The following is a 23,251-nucleotide window of genomic DNA, read 5'->3' as shown; positions in this document are numbered from 1 at the left end:
GGTGTCTGCAGTATTGGTCATTTTTTTTCTCTTTTTGGAGTGCGTGATGAAGCACAGATGGCAGAGCTGTTAAGATATGTGAAAGTGTTTTGTGCTCAACTGCTAGGCCTGTTCAAGAGCATTTGACAGCATTAATACTGTACACAACTCATGGGGTTATGGGCAATGCCTTACTGTAGAAATAACTTGGACATTACAGCATAAATGCAACTCTAACCAGGTGGAAGACAAGCAAACAGCAGAACACAACATTGATTTTGTAATCAATCCTGGACAATTCCTGATCAGCAGATCACAGTGTGAAACTGTGATGATCCCAGACTCCACCCGTTTGTGTGTGTGTGAGTACGTACATATGTACAGTGGAGGAAATAATTATTTGACCCCTCGCTGATTTTGTAAGTTTGTCCAATGACAAAGAAATGAAAAGTCTCAGAACAGTATTATTTTAATGGTTTATTTTAACAGATAGCACATCATAAGGGAAATTGAAATTCATTGAGTGAAATAAGTATTTGAACCCTCTAACAAAAAAAACTTAATACTTAGTGGGAAAACCCTTGTTTGCAAGCACAGAGGTCAAACGTTTCTTGTAGTTGATGACCAAGTTTGCACACATTTTAGGAGGAATTCTGGTCCACTCCTCTTTGCAGATCATCTCTAAATCATTAAGGTTTCGAGGCTGTCTCTGTGCAACTTTGAGCTTCAGCTTCCTCCATAGGTTTTCTATTGGATTAAGGTCAGGAGACTGACTAGGACACTCCATGACCTTAATGTGCTTCTTCTTGAGTCACTCCTTTGTTGCCTTTGCTGTATGTTTTGGGTCATTGTCGTGCTGGAACACCCATCCACGACCCATTTTCTATTTCCTGGCAGAGGGAAGGAGGTTGTCGCTCAGGATTTTACGATACATGGCTCTGTCCATTTTCCCGTTGATGCGGTGAAGTTGTCCTGTGCCCTTAGCAGGAAAACCCCCCCAAAGCAAAATGTTTCCACCTCCATGCTTGACAGTGGGGACGGTGTTTTGGGGGTCAAAGGCAGCATTTTTCTTCCTCCAAACACGGCGAGTTGAGTTAATGCCAAAGAGCTCAATTTTGGTCTCATCTGACCACAGCACCTTCTCCCAGTCACTGTCTGAATCATTCAGGTGTTCATTGGCAAGCTTCAGACAGGCCTGCACATGTGCCTTCTTGAGCAGGGGGACCTTGCTAGCACTGCAGGATTTTAATCCATCCAGTGTGATATGTTTCCAATGGCTTTCTTGGTGTACTGTGGTCCTAGCTACTTTGAGGTCATTAACAAACTCCTCCCGTGTAGTTCTAGGATGATTTCTCACCTTTTCCAGAATCATTGAGACCCCACGAGGTGAGATCTTGCGTGGAGCCCCAGACTGAGGTCAATTGATGGTAATTTTGTGCTCCTTCCATTTTCGAACAATTGCAGCAACAGTTGTCACCTTCTCTCCCAGCTTCTTGCTAATGGTTTTGTATCCCATTCCAGCCTTGTGCAGGTCTACAATTCTGTCTCTGACATCCTTGGACAGCTCTTTGTTCTTTCCCATGTTGGGGAGTTTGGAGTCTGCCTGATTGATTGATTCTGTGGACAGGTGTCTTTTATACAGGTGACTAGTTAAGACCGGTGTCATTAATGAGGGCGACTAATTGAGTAGGCGTGTCTAACCACTCTGTGGGAGCCAGAACTCTTAATGATTGGCAGGGGTTCAAATACTACAAATAGTTATTTTTTCTATTTTCCTTTTGATGTGCTATCTGTCACTGTTAAAATAAACCTACCATTAAAATGATACTGTTCTGAGACTTTTCATTTCTTCGTCATTGGACAAACTTACAAAATCAGCGAGGGGTCAAATAACTTTTTTCTCCACTGTATATTCATGTTCAGCTGGACATGTATGATGCAATGATGTTCACAGAGGTGAATCTGTATGAGGATGTCGAGAAAATTGAGCGTGTTGAACACTCAGCTCTCTATTTTCTGGTATCTGCCTGTGTAAAATATAATGTGTTCTTACATTCTTCAGTAAACTACATTTGAATTGAAATTCCAGTTGTATAAACAAAATAATAATTACACATTCAGACTGTTCCTTGCTCATCTAATCAGCAGCTCAGGGTGTTACATACAGTATATCGACACCAAATGGCTGCCATAGAAATTGAAATGCAATTTCAATTTCGTTGGTCCGGATTTTGAACACAAAACTGCCAAAAGTACATTATAAAGTTACCTGCTGTCTGTGCAGCCCCTTTGGTTGTTTCAAGAATTGCTTTCATGTACCCTGACTAGTGTCCAGTTCATATTGCTCTCACACTTTCTTTCATTTGTTCTAACAGGCATAATCAGTCAGACGATCCTGTCAAATCTGTCACCCACCTTGCTTCTGATTATTCTGTCACGTTAATTTATGTTTATACGTCCAGAGCCCGGCCGGGCGGGGTGGATCAGGGCAGGTGGGTTGAACCAGAGCAGGCATCTAACATACAGACAGCTCAGCCTCCAGCCAGCCCATCCACACGAACTTCAGACGGACGGACTCCACATGAGGCGGCATGAAAGAAAGCGGCGTGTATCGCGCTAAAAAGAACTGTAGCGGAGAGAAATTTAAAAAAAAAAATGAAAGAAAAGCCTTTTCCTTCTTCCAGAATGGACCATTAGCAAGTCTTAACCGGCGACCAGAAGCAGACAGCGTCAGCCGGTCTCATCCACATCCCCCACACAATTTATCGAGAAAATGTCAACCAATTAGAAGGCAATGTATCATTTCCAAATGGGTTGAAGTGCACAGAGACGGACAATGCGCTTCCTTCTCCAAGACGTCTAATTGCCTGTATTAATTACCCAGACTCTTCATCAGTCACGCCGTGTAAATTGTAAAGCACTCGGCATTGAGGGATTAGTGTTTGCTGTTTGCGAGTGATATCTCATTAACAGCCACGCTTCATCAAAGAACGGGAGCCTTTCCTGGAACGAGCCGACGGCTGGAATAAAAACGCCCGATTCACAGTGAAGTGAATCGGGCACGGTGCACACAGTGACATTTGTCCTCTGCATTTAACCCATCACCCTGAGTGAGCAGTGGGCGGCCATGACAGGCACCCGGGGAGCAGTGTGTCGGGAGTCAGGATTCGAACCGCCAACCTTCTGATTACGGGGCCGCTTCCTTAACCACTAGGCCACCACCGCCCCCATGACAATTCCGAGCAGGAACGTCAGCGCTGGGCCTAAACATGTGTGACTGCCGATGAGACGGCCTGACCTCAGCGCAAGAGCACGTGTAGATGCTGTAGACGTTACAAAAGCATCAGGACATTATTTCTTTTTACCCTCTTCTGTTCTTCAGCGTGGAGACGTCAGTCATGCGCCGACCGGCGCTTTTCAGATGAGCGTTTTTGGAACTTTATCAATACATTTTCATTTCCTCCTCTCCTCGTTCATTGCCGGGACTCTCTGATCTCTGAAAGAGCCGGAGACGTCCCAGGGAAATGCGAGGGTAAAAGGAAGAAGGGAATCAATGGGGGGAATATTGCTGCAGGCTCACAACACATCTTCTTTTTTTCATATCTGGCTTTGAACGAGTCAGCTCTAATTTGGCTTTGATCTCAATTTGCTGCCATGCGGATTGGCTGCAGTGCACAATGAGCAGCGTGCGAGGAAGTTTCGCTCCACTTTACTCTGCCGCTCCCTCGCTCTCTTTTTTCCTTACATCCTTTAAGTGTCTTTTTATTTCTACACACACATCGCTTTCCTTCATTGACCTGGTCTAATAGATGTCACCTAAAGCGGTGGGATCATCTTTAAGTAACGCGGCCTATTAAACCAGTTTTACTCAGGAGGCTATTATTATTCCCGCTGCTGGGGCGGTGGGGGCCTAGCGGTTAAGGAAGTGGCCCCGCAATCAGATGTTTGGCGGTTTGATTCCCGGTCCGCCAAGGTGCCACCGGGGTGAAAAAAGGCACTGTCCCCGCTGCTCACTGGGCATCTGTCATGGCTGACCACTGCTCACCAAGGGTGATGGTTAAAAGCGGAGGACATGTTTCGTTGTGTGCTGTGCTGCTATTATTATTGTGCTGTTATTGAGGGTGTGTTGCTCCAGGGTTTTGTTTTAAGGCAGTGAAGGGAAGGATAGGAGAAGGGATAAATAAAAAGGGCAGAAAAGAGTCAAATGTATTATCTGTGGAGTGAATGGATTGTCCGTCATACACTGCAGCGCATTGTTGCGAATTGTACTAAAGCAGCCAATCGTGATTTGAACCTGCAACCTTCTGATTGCGGGGCCACTTCCTTAACCCTGTGGCTAGGCCGCCACTGTCCCATGGCCATGTGGGAGTGTACAAGGCCGTGTAGAGTGTGGTAATGGCTCAGGAACGTCCTCCTTCTGCCTGTCCCCCTGCTGGGGGGGTGTTCTGGTTCATAGTGTGTTACCCACTAGGCTACTCCCACAAGACCCCAAACCCTGAGTGTCTCCAGGGAAACTGTCCCTGCAACTACTGATTGTAATGTGCTCTTATCCAGAGCCTTTTTAAATGAAGTGAAAGTGATTACCATTGTGACATACTGCAGCACAGCACACAGTGACACAATGAAATGTGTCCTCTGCTTTTAACCCATCACCCTTGGTGAGCAGTGGACAGCCATGACAGGCGCCCAGGGAGCAGTGGCACCTCAGTGGCACCTTGGTGGACCGGGAATCAAACCGGCAATCTTCTGATTACAGGGCCACTTCCTTAATTGCTTAAATACAATGAAAATGTAGTGTTGATTGAACCACCACTGGGCTGGAATGTAGATCTGGAGATCCTCCTCTCAGCGTCTTCTCATCTTCTCTCCTTTTCCCCCTGGGAGCCAACAGGTTGGTCCACAGCTGGCCAAATTCTCACCACACCCCCATATCCAGTCCCCCACGCCCCCACGAGTTCAGAAAAACAAACAAAAAAAAAAATCGAAACAAGCGTCCAGCCCCTGTCTGAGCGTCGCCACCACAGTTCAATAAGACGAGCAGAGGGAAACTCAAAAAGAACTCGGGTCAGCAACAAACGACGGCCTTTTTAGACGCTCCATGTGTGAAAGTGTGCGGGTGTGTGTGTGTGTTATTGAGGGTGTGTTGTTCCAGGGTTTTTGTTTCAAGGCAGTGAAGGGAAGGAGAGGAGAAGGGCTAAAGAAAAAAAAAGGGCAGAGAAGAGTCTAATTTAATTTATGTGGAGTGTGTGCGTGTGTGTGTGTGTGTGCAGAGTGTGGGAATGGCTCAGGAAGGTCCTCCTTCTGAATGGAACCTCCTGAGCCAGAAACCAGTGGGGTGTCCCCCGCTCCCCCTCCCCCCATAGGATACCGCTGCTTCCAGCACAAACTCCTCAAAGAAGGATTAGAAGATAGAGGGGGCAAGAATAAGGAGCGAGAAATCCTTGCAGATTAGCAAATTCACACTCAAGTGCTCCTGCACCAACCTTCGGGCAGTGTTTCATCTAAAAACTAAAATAGCACATACAAATGTAGTGAAATACATTCTGTAGCACAACGCAAACATCACATAAGCGCTTGTTGCAGCACTAAAATCTCTCGTCGCTGGTCAATTAGTGAGTCTTTGAATGAATCAGTTGCATTTCCACACGTCAGTCCATCATCTGAGGAAGAAAAAGTATATTAAATAAATCGTTTGGCCACCGATGAGCGGAGCATTGGCTCGATAAACCAGTTACCAGCAGCGGTGGTCAGTAACAAGTCAATTGCACGTTGTTCATGCTCCTACATAGGCTACTTTGTTTAGGAAGAACTTTTACTCCTGTACATGATGTAAAATCTGTTTTATGGACAAAAAAATGGGACAAACTAAAGATATTAAAGTATAGCAATGCAGTACAGCAAAACCTTCTCAAACCCCGTTTTGCCATTTTCTCTTCAACTTCTACTTGCAAATGTTAAAGGACATTAGAGCCATGACAACATATGGTACTTCAGTACAACTCTTTTGCTCAAGTGGCGGGTTTAAATGCTTGTCGACTGTCACCAATCGTCTGGGTAAAGCATAGGCTGTGTATATTTTCACCCGCGGGGTTTTGAATTTGCATTAAAACGATCTCAGCTGCACATTTCTGAGGCTGTCGCTGTGCAGGATGAGCCGGTGGGATCACCTCTGACTGATGTGGCCGTGAAGAAGTCGGCCTTGCTAAGTGTGAGCAAAATGAGGAGTGGAGTGAATTAGAGCTCATGAATTAGTCATTTTTTATTGAACTATTTAAACCATATGTGCTAAGTACAGTGCCGACTTTGATGTTGCAGAGGTCCTAAATAATTAAAAGACAGACTCATATGAATTTCCTCAATATATCCGAGACTTCTGAGGAAAATTCGAAATGGGGCTCGTTTTAAAACCACATGCATTGTGAATGTAACGCTGACAATGAAGTCGTGTGTGTGTCGGATCCACTTTCATCCTGGAATGGATGGAATAGCACCGTCCATTTGCTACGGCCTCCTGTCACCACTCCACTTGCAAAGGGCAGAGGAGGAGAGCTTCCTGTGTTAAATGCCCTCATAACACACACCCTAAACACACACCTCATAATCATCATCACAGCCCCACCGCAGGATCAAAACAGGCGCCATTTGGGGACAAACATGAAAAAGAAAAAAAAAACTTCATAGCATTTATTAGCAATTAGAAAAGACTCAGGGATGGATGATCAGCCATGGCTCTTGGTGAAGTACATTTACATTTACATTTACATTTACGGCATTTGGCAGACGCCCTTATCCAGAGCGACTTACAACGTGCTTTCAAGTTACCATCGATGAAGAGATCAATTCCGGTTCACTAGGACCCCAACTATGAATACATCTATTTAATTCACTCTGTTGTAGATTCTGTACACAAAGTTTGACAAGAAAATTACAATTTAATCTAAATATTCTTTAAAGAGGAAGGTCTTGAGCTGCCGTTTGAAGGTGCTCAGTGACTGAGCTGTTCTGACCTCGAGGGGAAGTTCATTCCACCACCGAGGGGCCAAGACGGAGAAGAGTCTGGATGAATGTTTTCCTTTTACCTTCAGAGATGGAGGGACCAGGCGAGCAGTACTGGAGGCAAAACTGTTGAGATGTGTAGTGGAAGGATGGGGGGGCTGTCTCATTTACAGCATTTACCAGACGCCCTTATCCAGAGAGACTTACAATCAGTAGTTACAGGGACAGTCTCCCTGGAGCAACTTAGGGTTAAGTGTCTTGCTCAGGGACACAATGGTAGTAAGTGGGATTCGAACCCGGGTCTTCTGGTTCAGAGGCAAGTGTGTTACCCACTAGGCTACTTCCACCCTACTAAATGTAAGCAGTGATGAGGAAGTGAGGGCGTGGCCAGTCCGTTGTGGGCATCTCGCGGCAGGGGCGGCGCCTCTCCCAGCGCCTGGTGCTGCTCCTTTATTCCGAGGGGCAATGAATGAAGCCAGAGGAGGCGCCATTAAGAAGATTAAACCTCGGCCCCTCCCAAAAGTTTAATCAACACGGCCTTTCAGGCCGGGGCGGGAGTCTGTGTGCGTATGGGGGGAGGGTGGTGACAATATCAAACGTGCCCGGTAAAATTCCACCCCCACAGCATTAAGTCCCTACTACCCTCACACCCTACCCCCGAACAACTTCTCCCCATCCCACAAGGTGAGGAGAGAAAGTTCCCGTCCCGACTTCTTCTGATGTCGTATAGAGCTGTACCGTGTAGAGATATGGCTTATAGACGTGGTGTGGTGCTACTTTTCAGGCCTTTTTTTTAAAGAAGATAACCACGCGGAACGGAACACAAGTGGTCCAAGATTTCAAATGTACTGGAAACATAAAAATCAAATAACTAATAAGGTATCATTTCGATGAAACAAAAACATCTAAATTCACACCCAGATCTGGGCGAGCTTTCCCTCTCTTTTCTTCCTCCACCCGTCTCTGCTTTCATCCGTGGTTAAATATGTAAATAAAACGTCTAAAGTCATTCTTCAAAGGGGAACAAAAGAAAAAAGAGAGGCTGCGGGAGAAGACAGCCATAAAATTCCTCCCTTTCTCCATAACGTTAGCCAGAGGGGGGCCGGCTAGCGGGCTGAGAGGAGCAGCGGGGGTGCGCGTTAGCCGCGTACAATCACACACGGCCAAATCCCACACACACAAGGAAAAAAATAAAATATCTTTTCAGGCTTGAGCCATCAAAGGGCCTCCGTTCGCTTTATTAGTTACAGAATTATCTCTCGGCCTCTGATTCTTCGGCGATGGCTGCAGAGTGCACATTTTACGGGGCCGCTGCATGAGCGCTGATTGGTGTGTTGCGTGTGCATGACAGGTTTGCCTGCAGTGAGTGGCATTCCTGAAAAGAATGAATTGGGATTGCTTGTAATGTCATCTCTTCCAGAATTAAAAAAAAAAAAAAAAAAAAACAGATAAACATACTAAAACAAAGTGGTTATTAATGCAGATACAGTATGGTACGGCATAGACCAAAAAAACATAACTTTTAAAATAACAAACCTCAAAGTCATACAAACAATAATGTCAATGATGACATGATTTTTAACAGTGTGACAGCAATACATTTTATTTTCTAGTGTACACCAAAAAAAAAAAAATCCGCAAATCCATTGCGTTATCCTATTACAGGCAGGACTGATGTCTAGCATTTTTTCGTTATCATTTTATTTGTAGAGAGCTAACAACTATCGTGGCTATCAGCTAATTGTTAGTGATTGAATTGGCCAGGTTAACATTTAGAAAAGCTCATTATTGGTGAAACAGGAGCTTTATTGGCAAGTCTTTTGGATCTAAGATTCTGATACATCACCCCTTGTAGCAACATTTGCATTTTAACATGCTATTAAATTTTTTCCCAGCTTCCATCAAAGACTTCAAGAGAAACACAATACTTTTCATACAAAAAAATATACAGCACATTAAATGAACACTAGTCATGACAAGTTGCAAGATATAAAGATTTTGGTATGTTGTTGCCCTCGTTGTTGCATTCTGTAGCATTTATCGTAACCACAATAGCAAAAAACTTTTGGTTACTGTTTCTGGTCTTCTTCTTTCAGGTGCAATTTTTTTCCCATCATATCAACATTGTATATTAATTTCAACATTCAGTTCCAACATTAGCATTAATGTTCAGAAATGATGGCCTGCTAGCAGCTTGTAAATGGGTCCTGGTCACGATGCTAACTGTTTATTACTACAGCGTTGCTGAAATTTGATAACTTTACTGGTGTAAACTTTACCGGTTTTTACCGTGTGTCCACCATTATGTAGCAGTGTTTGCATGTAGGCCCACTGACATGCAAAATAGGTTCATATGCCACTGTTTTATATTTGAGAGCCGAAAAAAAAAAAAAAAAAAAAAAACGTGAGTCCGGTGATTCTGAAGAATGAGCTGCAACCCCCCCCCCCCCCCCCCCCCCCCTTCTCTTTCTGTCTTTCAAAGGTAGCTCATCATGATCGGCGGAAACCAGCATGAAAGAACTGGGCGAGTGTGAGAGAACAAAGCGTGTGGAGTGAAACGGCCCCGTGGACTGTGCGCTCTTGTTAGGCTGGGTGACTCTATCAGCATGTGTGTGTTTCATTAGACAGCCCATCCGATGGCTAATGAGGCCGCGCTGCGTGTCTCTGCCATGGCTGAGCCCTGTCCAGAGCTTCAATATGTAACGAGAGTGGCCGGGAGCTGGATTAGGCTGAGAAAGTAGGGAAAGAAGGATGAAAACTACAATTCTAGTCATTGCGAAAGTGATTGTTTTCGTGATACACAGCACACACAGCAAATTTGTCCTCTGCATTTAGTCAAAGTGAAGTGGTTGTCATTGTGAAGCACAGCAAGCACAGCACACGGTGTTGCAACGAAATGTGTCCTCTGCATTTAACCATCACTCTTGGTGAGCAGTGGGCAGCCATGACAGGCGCCCGGGTGGATGGATCAAAACTTCTTGACTAGTTTTTATAGATTTGTAGTTATTAAACAGAAATCATATCGGTCTCTAGTGTTGAAGAATGACATCTACACATCCAGACCTTTCTACTTGGTGCAGAATACTGGATATTTTACTCTAATGTATTTACATTGTCTGTCTTCATAGATAATCTCTTTGGCAATTTTTTTACAGTGTAAAACAAGCTGTGAATAAACAAGCAACTTTTTCTCTGGCCTAAATGAAAAGATTCAGCAAACGAATGGCTTGACACCGAGTTTGTCATGAGGTGACTCCGGGGAGGACAGGAGGACAACAGACCATGCTTCTTCCTTCCTTCCACACTTTTACATTCACTTACACTGATGACACAATGGTATAAAAATCTCTAATCTTATAAACAATAGCTTCACAAAGGTACTGTGCAGTTTAGCAGTGTTCAAGAGGAACCCGCTGCACCGTGTGTGTGCTGCAACCTCACGCGTCCTGCACAAGCGACTGATTTCATTCCATGTCAAGTATGGCTAATATACTGATTGGAAAATCCCTCTCAGGACAGGGACACAACAGCAGTCGCGGTGGTCATGTCACCAGGCCACGACAGAGCATCACCCCGAGTGACAGAGAAGCAGCGATGGGCCAGCTTCCTGATTGAGACCTCTCCTTTCCTCCTGAAGGGGGGGCTGGCAGGCACACAGGACGTCCTGTAAGTGACTGGCAGGACGATGGCCTGGGAGGAAGAAGCGAACAGCGGGCCCTGGCATGGCCAGAGGTTCGGTGCCAGAGCAAAATGCCGACTGAAGTGAGACTGAAGTGGCTTTGTGTTTTTGTCCCGCAGGCATGTTCCCTTCATCCTGATGCATGAATTTATGATGGAGAGAAGAGGGGAGGGGGGAACTTGCCATAGGTTAAAAATGCCTTTCATGTTCAAACGCCTGCTGTGGCCCAGATCCCACACCCAGATGCACGAGGCCCTTGGAAAAGGCCATGTTTCAACATATTTCTGCATTTTTTAATTGATGACACAAGAAATCCAGTGTGCACATGCACTGGATGTGTGTAGGCAGGAGAAACAGCAGGCCGGTGTTCAAATTGGAATAATTAAAACAAGTTATGCAGTTATTTGTATTATGCAACCAGTTATGACAATCAGTGTCTTGTTCCCAGTGGACATTTAGCCCGAAAGAGCAGGCACTGGTTCGTGATGGAGGGTAGGTGGGTACAGATAAATGTATATATTCAGTTAGTTCATGTCATGGCTGGATGTTGGGAAATACGACAGGAAATTATAGTGGGCAGGCAGCCAGCCAGTCGATGCAACCACCCCGAACCAATACACGGCTTCGTTTTTATACATTGTTCTTATCTTTGGTGTGTCATCGATGATTCTGGGCCCAAAATGTGTGTATGTGTGCTTTAACCTTTCTTTTGTCTGTATACAGTCCACATGAATGAACACATGTGGAGTTATGTACTTAACAAAAAGTGGAGACCTGGCCTCCACAGTCACCGGACCTGAACCCAATCCAGATGGTTTGGGGTGAGCTGGACCAACAAGTGCTAAACACCTCTGGGAACTCCTTCAAGACTGTTGCAGAACCATTTCAGGTGACGACCTCTTGAAGCTCATCGAGAGAATGCCAAGACTGTGCAAAGCAGTAATCAGAGCAAATAAACTAGAATATAAAACATGTTTTCACTTATTTCACCTTTTTTTTGTTAAGTACATAACTCCACATGTGTTCATTCATAGTGCCTTCAGTGAGAATCTACCAACGTAAATGGTCATGAAAATAAAGAAAACACATTGATTGAAAAAGTGTGTCCAAACTTTTTAATGAATGTAGTCTATATGCAGATCTATAGGATCTAACTCTTTTCTGTGTTAATAAGGTTTTTTTTCAGGCAAAGCAGCTCTGATAAAATTCAGATATCTTTTTTAACTGCACTTTCAGCCACAGACTGACCAGTTTAAAGTGAACACCACAGAAGATCCTTCCTGCCACCCTCAGTCCCATACCCACATATTAATCTGTGCACTAGCTTTTAATGAATAATTATTTATTACAGGTTAAAAATACCATTGAGTGATTTATTTGCCATGACGTGCAACAGTCTTCTATGTGCAATACTGTGCAATGCTCAGTTCTACAGATTTTATTTCGACACGTTTTCTTTCGTAGTTCTTTTTTTCCTTCTGTCTCTCTGTGTGGTGGCACTCGTTGCACGAGCAATTTCCTCCGGGATCGATGAAACGTTCCACAATTCATATTCCGATGAAGTCGAGAAGCTGAGAGTCCAGGACCGCGTCGCGGTTTCGGGAAAGCCGGGTGAAGGGGGGGGTTAAAAAAAAAAAAAAAAGTCTCTCCGAAGCGTGAAAAACGGGCAGATGCGACGGAGGACGTCGGTCGCGCGCGTCTCCGCCCCGTCCGAAGTTCGGGGCGCTTCTGGCCGCGATCTGGAACGAGGGGTCGGGCCGGGCGGGTGGGTGGGTGGGGATATAATAATAATCACCGTGTCGGCTCCCCTTTCTCATGCAGAGTGGCCGTTCGGAGGCGGGTCCGTGGGCAGGTCGGTTCGGGACTGGCGGTGCGCGCCGCGCACACCCTCTCCAAAACGCGCCGCGCCGCGGACCGGACCGGCGTCGCCTTCGGAGTTTCCAGCCCGAGACGAGAAGTTCGTGGCACATTTCTTTCCTTTTTTTTTCCTTTTTAAAGGACATTTGCGTGTTGTGATCGCACCGCGGATCGTCTGCGTCTTTTTTTTTACTTCGATACTAATCCCGAACATGATATGACTGGCGCGGGTCTTTCTTCGCCCACGACCGTGGGAGACGTAATCGGAAATCGAGCTGACTGGAAGTTCGTGTTGCCGTCCTGACCCCAACAGCGACACGTTTCTTTCGACTCTCAATGCTTTTACGTGCACGCGAGACAAAATGCTGCTCTTCCGGTCCTGCAAGCCGAGTTCGATCAGCCTGTTGCTGTTGGTCGCCGCGGCCGCGACCTGCTCGGCCATCAGCCCCCTGGACACGGAGCAGGCGGGAGGGGGCCGCTGCCAGAAGATCGTGATCCCCCTGTGCATGGACATCGGCTATAACCTGACGGTGATGCCCAACCTGATGGGACACGAGGACCAGAGCGAGGCCGCCATCAAGCTGCACGAGTTCGCGCCGCTGATCGAGTTCGGCTGCCACAGCCACCTCAAGTTCTTCCTGTGCTCGCTCTACGCCCCCATGTGCTCGGAGAAGGTGTCCATGCCCATCCCCTCCTGCCGGGTCATGTGCGAGCAGGCGCAGACCAAGTGCTCGCCCATCATGGAGCAGTTCAACTTCCACTGGCCCGACTCGCTGGACTGCTCCCGGCTGCCCAACAAGAACGACCCCAACCACCTGTGCATGGAGGCCCCCAACAACGGCTCCGACGACCTGCCCGAGTTCCCGGCCAAGCCGCCGAGCGTCGGCGGCCAGGACGTGGCCGCCAAGGAGGGGGCGGAGACCCGGGAGGCTTGCGGCGACCCCGGGAAGTTCCACTACGTCCAGAAGAGCGAGTCGTGCGCGCCGAAGTGCTACCCCCGCGTGGACGTCTACTGGAGCCAGGCGGACAAGCGCTTCTCGCTGGTGTGGATGGCCGTCTGGTCCGTTCTGTGCTTCGTCTCCAGCGCCTTCACCGTCCTGACCTTCCTGACTGACCCGCAGCGCTTCCGCTACCCCGAGCGGCCCATCATCTTCCTCTCCATGTCCTACTGCGTCTACTCCGTCGGATACCTGATCCGCCTGTTCGTGGGCGCCGAGAGCATCGCCTGCGACCGCGACTCCGGCGTCCAGTACGTCATCCAGGAGGGCCTGGAGAGCACCGGCTGCACCATCGTCTTCCTCATCCTCTACTACTTCGGCATGGCCAGCTCCATCTGGTGGGTCATCCTCACCCTCACCTGGTTCCTTGCCGCCGGGAAAAAATGGGGACACGAAGCCATTGAGGCCAACAGCAGCTACTTCCACCTAGCGGCGTGGGCAGTGCCAGCCCTGAAGACCATCCTGATCTTGGTGATGCGGAAGGTGGCCGGGGATGAGCTCACGGGGCTGTGCTACGTGGGCAGCATGGACGCCAAGGCGCTGACCGTCTTCGTCCTCATCCCCTTGTCCGGCTACCTGGTGGTGGGCACCTCCTTCCTGCTGTCGGGCTTCGTGGCGCTGTTCCACATCCGGAGGGTGATGAAGACGGAGGGCGAGAACACGGACAAGCTGGAGAAGCTGATGGTGCGCATCGGCGTCTTCTCCGTCCTCTACACCGTCCCGGCCACCTGCGTCATCGCCTGCTACTTCTATGAACGCCTGAACATGGACTACTGGAAAGTTCTGGCCGCCGAGCAGCGGTGCGTGCAGGGAGGCGGCGGCAGGCCGCCCGAGGAGTGCGTGATGAAGAGCTCCGTCCCCGCGGTGGAGATCTTCATGGTGAAGATCTTCATGCTCCTGGTGGTGGGCATCACCAGTGGCATGTGGATCTGGACCTCCAAGACACTGCAGTCCTGGCAGAACGTCTTCAGCCGCAAGCTGCGCAAGAGGACGCGGCGGAAGGCGGCCTGCGTCTTCACGGCCGGGGGCCAGTACCTCAAGCCCCGCCCCGGGCTCAAGGGCCACGGCACCAAATACAAGGCCGCCGCCCCCCCGGCCACATGCGTGTGAGTCTGAACGCGGGGGCCAAGGGCCCGGTGCCGAATCTCTTCACCGTGAAAACTGGGCTGGCCGGGAGGGTTGAAGGAGGGGGCGGAGCCCTGACGAGCTCTGCATAAGAACGTTTGGCCGGAGACCGGCGACCCATCGAACGACCCGTCCTATCGCTTCCTGGCCTCCCCGTATCAGCGCTGGACGTCGCTGATCCAAAAGCACCTGCCGGAGGGCGGGGCCAGCGAGGACTCCCCCGGCACCACCCACCGTCCAACACCCCCATCCGGCGGCCGCAGGACCAGATGGGTGTTTGTCCCCATTCCCCTCCCCTGGTTTCTCAGTTCCTACAATGTACTCCGTATTGGAACACAGTCTGGGGGCTGTTTATTCTCCTCCTCACTCCCCACGCGGCTCTTCCCATGTCCCCTGACCTCCTGACCCGTCTTCCCCCTACGTGACGTTTGTCCGTATGTACCGTAAAGGTTGACGGCACACTTTTTCGCTGGTTCTTGTGACCAGTGACATGGGTGTATTGCAACAGCAACAGAGGGCTTATCATCATCATCATCTCCCTCCCTCCATTCACTTCAGGACCCCACGGCCATCTCTGGTACCACTTACCCAATTAAGAACTTGACAGAGTGAACAGAACAAAGGACAAAAGGAAAGAAGGGCCGCTCGAGCCATGTGCAATAGATGTTTTCCTAAGAGACGGAGAGGAGGGCCTGGATACTGTAAAAGACGGATGAAAGACAATGAGAGACGGGGCACCTCGTAACAAGCCGAGGGAAGACAATGGCCCCTCAGTGTCGCTTTTTTTTACGGCCGTATGGAGGCGATTAGGACTCGGTCACACTCGTCTGGACTGTAGCAGAAACGCAGCTGCTCGCTGAAGCCTGTGAAGATCCACAGCACGGCTATATCAAGCACTACATTGTTGTATTAAAAATGTCTTTTTGAAAAGCGAGTTCTTAACCAGACCCCACGATGTCTGCTCTTTTTCTACCACACACACACACACACACACACACACAAAAACCAACAAAAAACATGTATATATTTTCTAAAAGTGAATATTTTATAAGATGAAATAAAGCATTATAGTTTTAAAGGATTTCTAAACATTTATCTCCCGACTGCTTGTTTGAGTGTGTGTGCAGATGGTGATGAATGAAAGTTGATTGAACATAATCCTCAAAGAGCTGAAGATTAAATATTAATACCAACTTCCAGATGTTTGTTTAAGGGGAAGTAAGAAGAAATGTTTGCTTTAATGCCACGTAAGTGTCTTGGCCTGGGCAGCAACAACAATTATGCCACTGACCCATCAGAATTTTCACTGTTTGGTACTTAAATAAAGACTTTTGATGCGGCGTGTTTGTTTCAGGCCGAAAATTCGTTTAATTACAGAAGCTGCCGGCTCATGTTTGGTCATAAGCCCCAGAAGATGCGGTTCAGAAGCTGCAGGATTAAGAAAACTTCTGACTGCTGTTAAGCTTGGCCACTGCACTCAAAGAAGATTAACTGCCTGTAATTGTTAGGATCTGCAAAGCATCCTGGGAACCTCCAGGACCCTGCCACTGATCCCAGGTCAGAGTCTGTAACCGCATCTCATAAAGGCCCAAGCTGTGATCTGTGGTTAAAATGAGGGTGAACGTGATGGTTTTAAGACCTTATATCTGAGGGTGCTTTATTGTGTGCTGTTCATCACATTATCATATCGAAGGTGGTACAAGTGACAAGGTGACACAAGTTGCCAACTTTACAGGAAAACAAAAAAATTACCATATTTTGATTGCTGGTTTTATAATAAAATGAATTGTACATAGTATTGCAACAATTCTTTATATATTTTAATTTTTTACATTTCTATATTAAAAAAATATGACCACAAACATTTTTTTTCAATAAATAAGAAATTATACATTCATTTCGTATGTGTATATCTCATTTTTCCACAAAATGTCCCTTTGACCTATGTTTCTCGCCTCTCATTATGTACATACTATATAGATTAGCAATTGTTGTGCAACGTCTGAAGGTGAGTTTTTAGAAAAGTTTTTAGATCTTATCTCTGCAGGCTTTTGAATGTCGCGATCTAATCTTTACCTAAAGATAAAATACCAAAAAAAAAAATAAATCACTGACCCAGTTATTGAGAACATTCTTCAACAATTATACATTTAGATTCGATTTAAAGTGTGATTTTTTTTTTCATTTTGTTAATTTTGGAGGTGTGGCATCGGGTTCCAGGTTGACTCTTCCACATGGGACAGGAACTCAGGGTGATGTCCTGTTAAGCGGCTGAGCTGAGGATGCTTGGAATTTGATAAAAGTTACTGACTGTCTACCTGTGGTCTTCAAACTGTTTTCTCTGCCTCTTTATTCCTTATGTGCTGATCATTGAACGACACAAATATAAAAAGTCCATAAACACAATTATGATATGACTGCGCTTCCATTCAGGCAAAATGCCTTCTCCCATCTCACAAGAAGCTATTCTGTAAATGCAAAAAAGTATTAAACGCTATTGCTTTTTGTCTTATTTTTTCATGGAAATTTCAATTTGTGCAACGTAAGGTTTTTTTCGGTTTTGTAAATAGGTGGGTCGGGTAGGCGTATGTTTCAGTCCCCGAAGGGCATTCAGCGCCGAACGATGCATTGTGTCGGTCTTTTCAGACGACTTCGGCAGAGTCTGTAGACACAGGTGGTAGGGCTTTTTATACCTGTGATGGACTGGTGTCCCGCTCCATCCGAAGCTGAGAACCACACAGAGGACGGGCAAGTTCCGTCTTGACAACCACACAAACACCCAGCGCCTGTGATGCTAGGAGCAGCGTGTAAACCTCAAAAATGTGCGTGTGTGTGCGTCTGTGCCTGTCTTCTGGGTTTCCCTCTTTTGCATCAGATGAACTCATTCATTGGCACTTTTTCGGCCGGGCTGGTGCTCCCTGGTTTTCACCGTGCAGCGGAGTAAAAGCGCCGAGTCACTTGTAAAGGCCCACATTGGTTTAATTTGAAGATGAAAGAACATACAGCCGTATGACAGGTCTTAAATTGGCGCCAGAGACAAAACAGGACATTTCCCTAATGCTGGAAATACAGTTTTTTTTTTTTTTGACGATGATGATGATGATGTGACGTAACCCTCTCTGACGAAAGCGTCTGCAAATCGACGGCCATTCAGCAGGAGGGGGTGATAAACATCATCAAACTTTCAAGAGCCTTCGTCTGCCCGACGGACCTCCAAAGCTCTGTTCTGGGTGTGAATATGTGCTGGCGCCCCAAGGCCCTTCTTGTCCCGACATCTCCAGCCATGCTTGAGTCACGTCGATGCGTAGCAAAGTCGGAGGGACGGTGGGACGACAAAGAACCCTCCAACGTTATCGCACGTCATGTCATAGAAACAAAAGGTTTTGATTCCTTTCTTTATTTCTACAACCCCCCCACAAAACAGGTCTGTCAAGACTTTCCGGAACTGAACCAACGCTGGCCTCAGCATTCTCCTGTTACCTACCTGTCCTCTAAAATGCTTAAACAGACCTTTGCAGCCATCTTTGGGTGATTTTTTTACCCTAGAGCGGTCCAGGAGCGGTCCAACAGAAACGAGACTTCTGCTCAAACGGGGCATCGTTTTCATCGTGAAAGTACATCTGGCAGCTCACAGTGGTCTGTTTGTTTCACACCTCCACGAGCGGTGAAATATAACGTCGCGTCGAAACACATGCTCCTCGCCACAGTGCCTCTGTAGCTCTGGGGAAATGCCACGGGACCCCTGTGTGACAGAAGTGTCCGTAATATTCAGGTTCAGAGAACAATGAATTTGATTCAGTGGCGTCTCTCAAGCACTAAGTATTACGAACAACAACAATATAAAATACATTATATCTTGAATACAGAAAAATTCAAGGATTACAGTGTACATAAAGTGTACGTACATTTTGCAAAATGAAGAAAGCTTTTGGCAGCCTTTGCGCGGTGCAGTGTGTTTCAATTTGTGCAGAACTCGTCAATTTTTCTGCGACGCATCGTGACACTTGCATGGCTGTGGCCCGCTGCATGTGGTAGAACTTTCCATTGACGTTTCCCAGCTGCTGGGCATAAATCGTATCTCCCTGCTGGAGTGTCTCAGTGTGCCGGGCTGAATGGGCTCCTGGCTTCTTAAAGACTCCAGTGTCCCCCCATCATCTCTTTGACCAGCTGTTGTCCGTGGCGACGGGACTGATGGGGGTCGGCTGTTGTTTGTCCCAGCGGGTCGTCGGGCTCTGGCTCACACTCCTCAGATCAGCATTTCTCAAAGCTTCACAGGCGCCCGCATAGTTCACACGCACACACACACACGCACATTCCACACAGACAAACTCTCTCTCTCTCACACACACATGAAATACAAAGGCATACTGACTCACATATAATTGCATATGTACATACATTCACACAAACACACCCTACGCATGTGAGCATTCGATCCACACACACACACACACAAACTCTCTCTCACACACCCACACACACACACACACACACACGAAATACAAAGGCATACTGACTGACTCACATATAATTGCATATGAACATACATTCACATAAACAGACCCTATGATGTGAGCATTTGCTCCACACACACACACACACACACCGCCACATTTTTTTTCTGGATTGCAGCAGCTGTAGTCATGAAGTGGCCCCTGTCTTTTTTGCAGATGAGAGCAGATACCCTGGAACCTTGCCCCCCCCCCCAAAAAAAAAAAACTTCTTACGCATGATAATTGCCTGGTTGTTATTTCATTCTTTACCTTAAATCAAAACCGAACAGTTCAAACTAACTCCCAGAGAGAGGGAGAGTGAGAATTTAGTTTAGATCATAATGCCTGGTCTGGACGGAGAGATGCGGCGTGTAGCAAGACATCAAGAAAGTGGGTGAGGGTGAGATTTGGAAGACGAATGGCTGATCCACAAAGAGAGAGAAGGAGGGAATGTTGATTTACATACACCTGTTTTTCCGCTCTGTCGGGGCGTGAGGAAGCCGACTTTGATGTTCGCTCTGCATGCAGTTGCAGGAAAGGACCCAGGCGTGGGCAACAATGGTAACACGTCCTCAAAGAATCCATGCCGCTGATGAGCAGGTCAAGAGCATATCGGGGTCCTTGTTCATAGATCAGTTCCTTCACAGCCCACTTCAAGTGAGAGTTTCTGCAGGAAAAGTACTTCTCCAAAACATTTTCCATGAAAATGAATTATGCAAACTGCTAAAAACAGCTCGAAACGCCAAAGACTATTCTAGAGGATCAGTAGGACTATGGCCAATACGTAAGTGTTAGCAGAGTTTTTAAACTAATTTGATCACATGTTCACATGCAAAATTAATTGCTATTACTCAGCAATATTTCTTAACACTAAGAAATATTGTAATATTTAAGTCCATTACAGAGACAAGCGTGGGAACAGGCCTCAGGCAAATGAGCAGACAATAATAATGTCTTCATTACATACTGCATTTTTCATGCTGTTTGGGGCCGTTTTTTTGTGCATGCACTTATTCTTGCAGGCGTGCAGGAGTTTGGGCCAGTGTGCAACCCAACGGAAGAGTGGAAAGAAATATTGCATAATCCCCCTCGTGACAAGATGAGGTTTCTGACAGTTTATACACTTAATAACAGAACTGTCACATTTCTGTCATCAAAGGAGGTGGATTTTTACCACGCTTTTTATTTAAATACACACATACACACAACCAAAACTCTAGAGTGATGCCACTCTGACCATGACCATGACTTGGCACCCAAGGTAATACCAAGTCACATCAACAAGGTATGCGACAGGCGCGCTGAGCGCAACACAGCGCCTCCCTTCGCCTGTCTGATTCACAGCGTGGCCTGCAGTCAGATGGGATGGGACCTCACGGGATCCACCGTGACAATTTCTGTCATCTTGCCATGTTCTCTCGACCTCTCCCATTAGGGGTCGCCACAGAGGATCAACCGGTCTGGCTTTCTACAGCAACGGTTTGGCGAAAAGTTTAACGGAGGACGCCCTTCTTGACGCAACCCTCCCCATTTAGCCGGGTTTCAAACCGTCCCCGGAAAGGCATGGTCACATGCGTCCCCAAGTGTTATATTTCTGTCATATCAAAGAGCATGTTACAGGGTTCGATATTGTTCTTACCTTTAATGTTTTTAATGTAGCATTAAGGTACGGGAGTCCCCTACAGTGAAATGTGACGGAATTCTGCGAAGACACTTGGGGCCCTAATTTCAAACTGGCACCAAGCACAGCTCTAAGTGCGGGGTTTGTTTGCTAGTGTAAGGTTAAAGACACCCTTACAATGTACCTAGATAAAAAGAAATAAACAAGACAGAAACACATCTTTAATGGTGATCGTGCATGTGATGTACTGACGGGGACGGGTTGAAATAATCAAGAAAAAGGATCTCACGAGCACAACTTATCTTACTCTGCCGAACAAGCTCCAAGCTTATTGCCAGCTGAATTCCAAAGCTGAATTCCACAAGACACAAAGTGCTTCAGCGAAATGGGGACAATTCCAAAAGCATTGTTAGAAATCTGGCCCATCAACTGGGCTGTGGTGTTGCTGTTCAGCCACGAAGTAATCACGATGTTCACACCAGTCCCAGCCAGGAAGTGACCCAGCCTCGCACATGTTGTGAGTGGCAGCCGAGACTGGGATCGAGACTGGGAATGGCAAACCCTGCAAGTGCCAAGCACGGGATCAGCATCTGCCATGAGCAGGAAGCCTCTGCGATAGCCGGTCACAGGAAGCTGGCATCAAGATGAAATAGCAACACTTGATCATATCGCATCAGTGTGTATGCGTGTGTGTTTGTGTGTGTTTGTGAGGTCCATCTAATAGAACACATAGTAGAAATCCAAACATGAATATATAAGATATCTACACACACCGATGGAGATTTATCTGACATGCAGAGATATTTATAAACCAAAGCTGTGTGTGTGTGTGTGTGTCTAGGGCCCAGTGCCTCAGGTTCAAAGGGGCTCTCCTCTTAAAGGACCAGGTAGCGAAGGAAGGTGTGTTCGCGGCAGCAACACAATCGGCTGTCACACACACTCGGGGAAAACACGGCTCAGAATTGTGTGTGGAGGCATGTCGAGACCAAAAATCTTTCAGAAAGCGGCACAGAGGAAGAGAGAGAGAGAGAGAGAGAGAGAGAGACAGAGAGGGGTGGATGATTTCCGCTCTCACCTGCCAGAAGCACCCGACAAACAGCTACCTGTGCAGTCGATTTTGACGACTGTGTTCTGTCACTGTTTTTTTTTTTTTTTTTTTACACAACTAACCAAACACCACACCCAATTTTCACAACAGCCGAGTCTGCTTGCAAAATTGAGATGTTTCTGCCAAAACCATAAATACATTTATAAAAAACTGCATTTTGTTCTCTTTTCACTCACGAAGCCTGTTACCGATCGCACGCTGTTTCAATCCGTTACACGCGGCCGTAAGAAATTTGTAAAAGTAAAAATTTATTCAGAAACAATAATACTCTAACTGTAATCACCTCTCCGCCTGGCTGGATCAGGCCACAAGATTTCAGGCATTTGGCCGACGCCCTTATCCAGAGCGACTTACAACGTTGTTATCGATGTTACCATCGATGAAGTGATCGGTTCAGGTTCACTAGGACCCCCCCAACTATGATTTCGCCCATATCACAGGCTACGTCTTCATTAGCAGGGCGTCTCTGGAGGAATCCACCCCAGCACAGAAGCTGCATCGATACCATCACCGGCTTCCACCGCCACGCAGAATAAAACTCCTCTATTGGGTTAAGGGAGGGGGAGTATGGCGGAAGGCGTGGCACTGCAAATGGAGGGTGCCAATCTTGGACAAGAGCAGGTCTGTGGGAAGATACATCATCCCAAATGACAATGTACTGCATCCGGTCCCCTCTTTGTAATGCTGTGATGATGTTGTGCAATCTGTCAAGAAATGCAAGCATTGGTCCCAGATTTGCATGGTGGTGGGGGAGCCCAGTTTGGGTAATGGCAGTGCAAAGAGCGATGTTACCCCTTCACTGCCCTGGCACATTGACAACTGCCCTCTGTCCAATTACATTCTAGTCTTTGCAAGACTAAATCCGGCCTCACCTACGTTAATACATTCATGCTGGATTTCTTCTGCATCCACGTGCGAGACAGACTCTCTGAAACAGGGCGAAAGACAACAGGACTCGGCGGTTCTCGATACAGTTGCTTCATGTGCGTCTGATTTTTTTGGAGGATTCGATCTAATGTTGTCAGAGAGACCCGAAGGATGTTATTGAAACTATTGTGATCATTGACGACATTGGGTGGGATTTCTCTCAATCTGATCAGTTGTTGGCCAAAACCGTGTCTACAATGAACATGGGACCCTTCCGCCTCAGTGTCCTAGACCCTCAACCCTATGTAGACAAAATTACGCGAAGACTAAAGTCAAATGTCACAGGACAGGCTAAGAAAAATGACGACAAGTACAGTAGATGTACAGTATGTACAGTCGTTGTGCTGTGCGGTAAGTTTACTCGTTTTCTTGACGGAATGTTAGAAATTTCTGTCGCTACTGTATTTCTGCTGATATTTAGCTGGTTGGTAGTAGCCTAGTGGGTGAGACACGCTTATGAAGCAGAAG

At 46.9% G+C, this 23,251-nt stretch overlaps 2 protein-coding genes across 2 annotated transcripts in view; both read left to right on the top strand.

The window, feature by feature from the left end:
- The window catches only part of gck (glucokinase (hexokinase 4)), a 54,315-nt gene that overhangs the window by 6,061 nt on the left and 25,003 nt on the right, over window positions 1–23,251 (top strand). The gene's annotated exons all lie outside the window — the stretch shown is intronic.
- Window positions 12,468–15,723, top strand: fzd10 (frizzled class receptor 10). The gene has a single exon (XM_028995570.1). The coding sequence runs from the start codon at window positions 12,874–12,876 to the stop codon at window positions 14,617–14,619; it is 1,746 nt and encodes a 581-aa protein (XP_028851403.1). The 5' UTR covers window positions 12,468–12,873; the 3' UTR covers window positions 14,620–15,723.

The sequence above is a fragment of the Denticeps clupeoides genome, chromosome 11 (assembly GCF_900700375.1).
Source record: "Denticeps clupeoides chromosome 11, fDenClu1.1, whole genome shotgun sequence".
Taxonomy (NCBI): Eukaryota; Metazoa; Chordata; class Actinopteri; order Clupeiformes; family Denticipitidae; genus Denticeps; species Denticeps clupeoides.
This window is presented reverse-complemented; position numbering and strand designations above follow the sequence as displayed.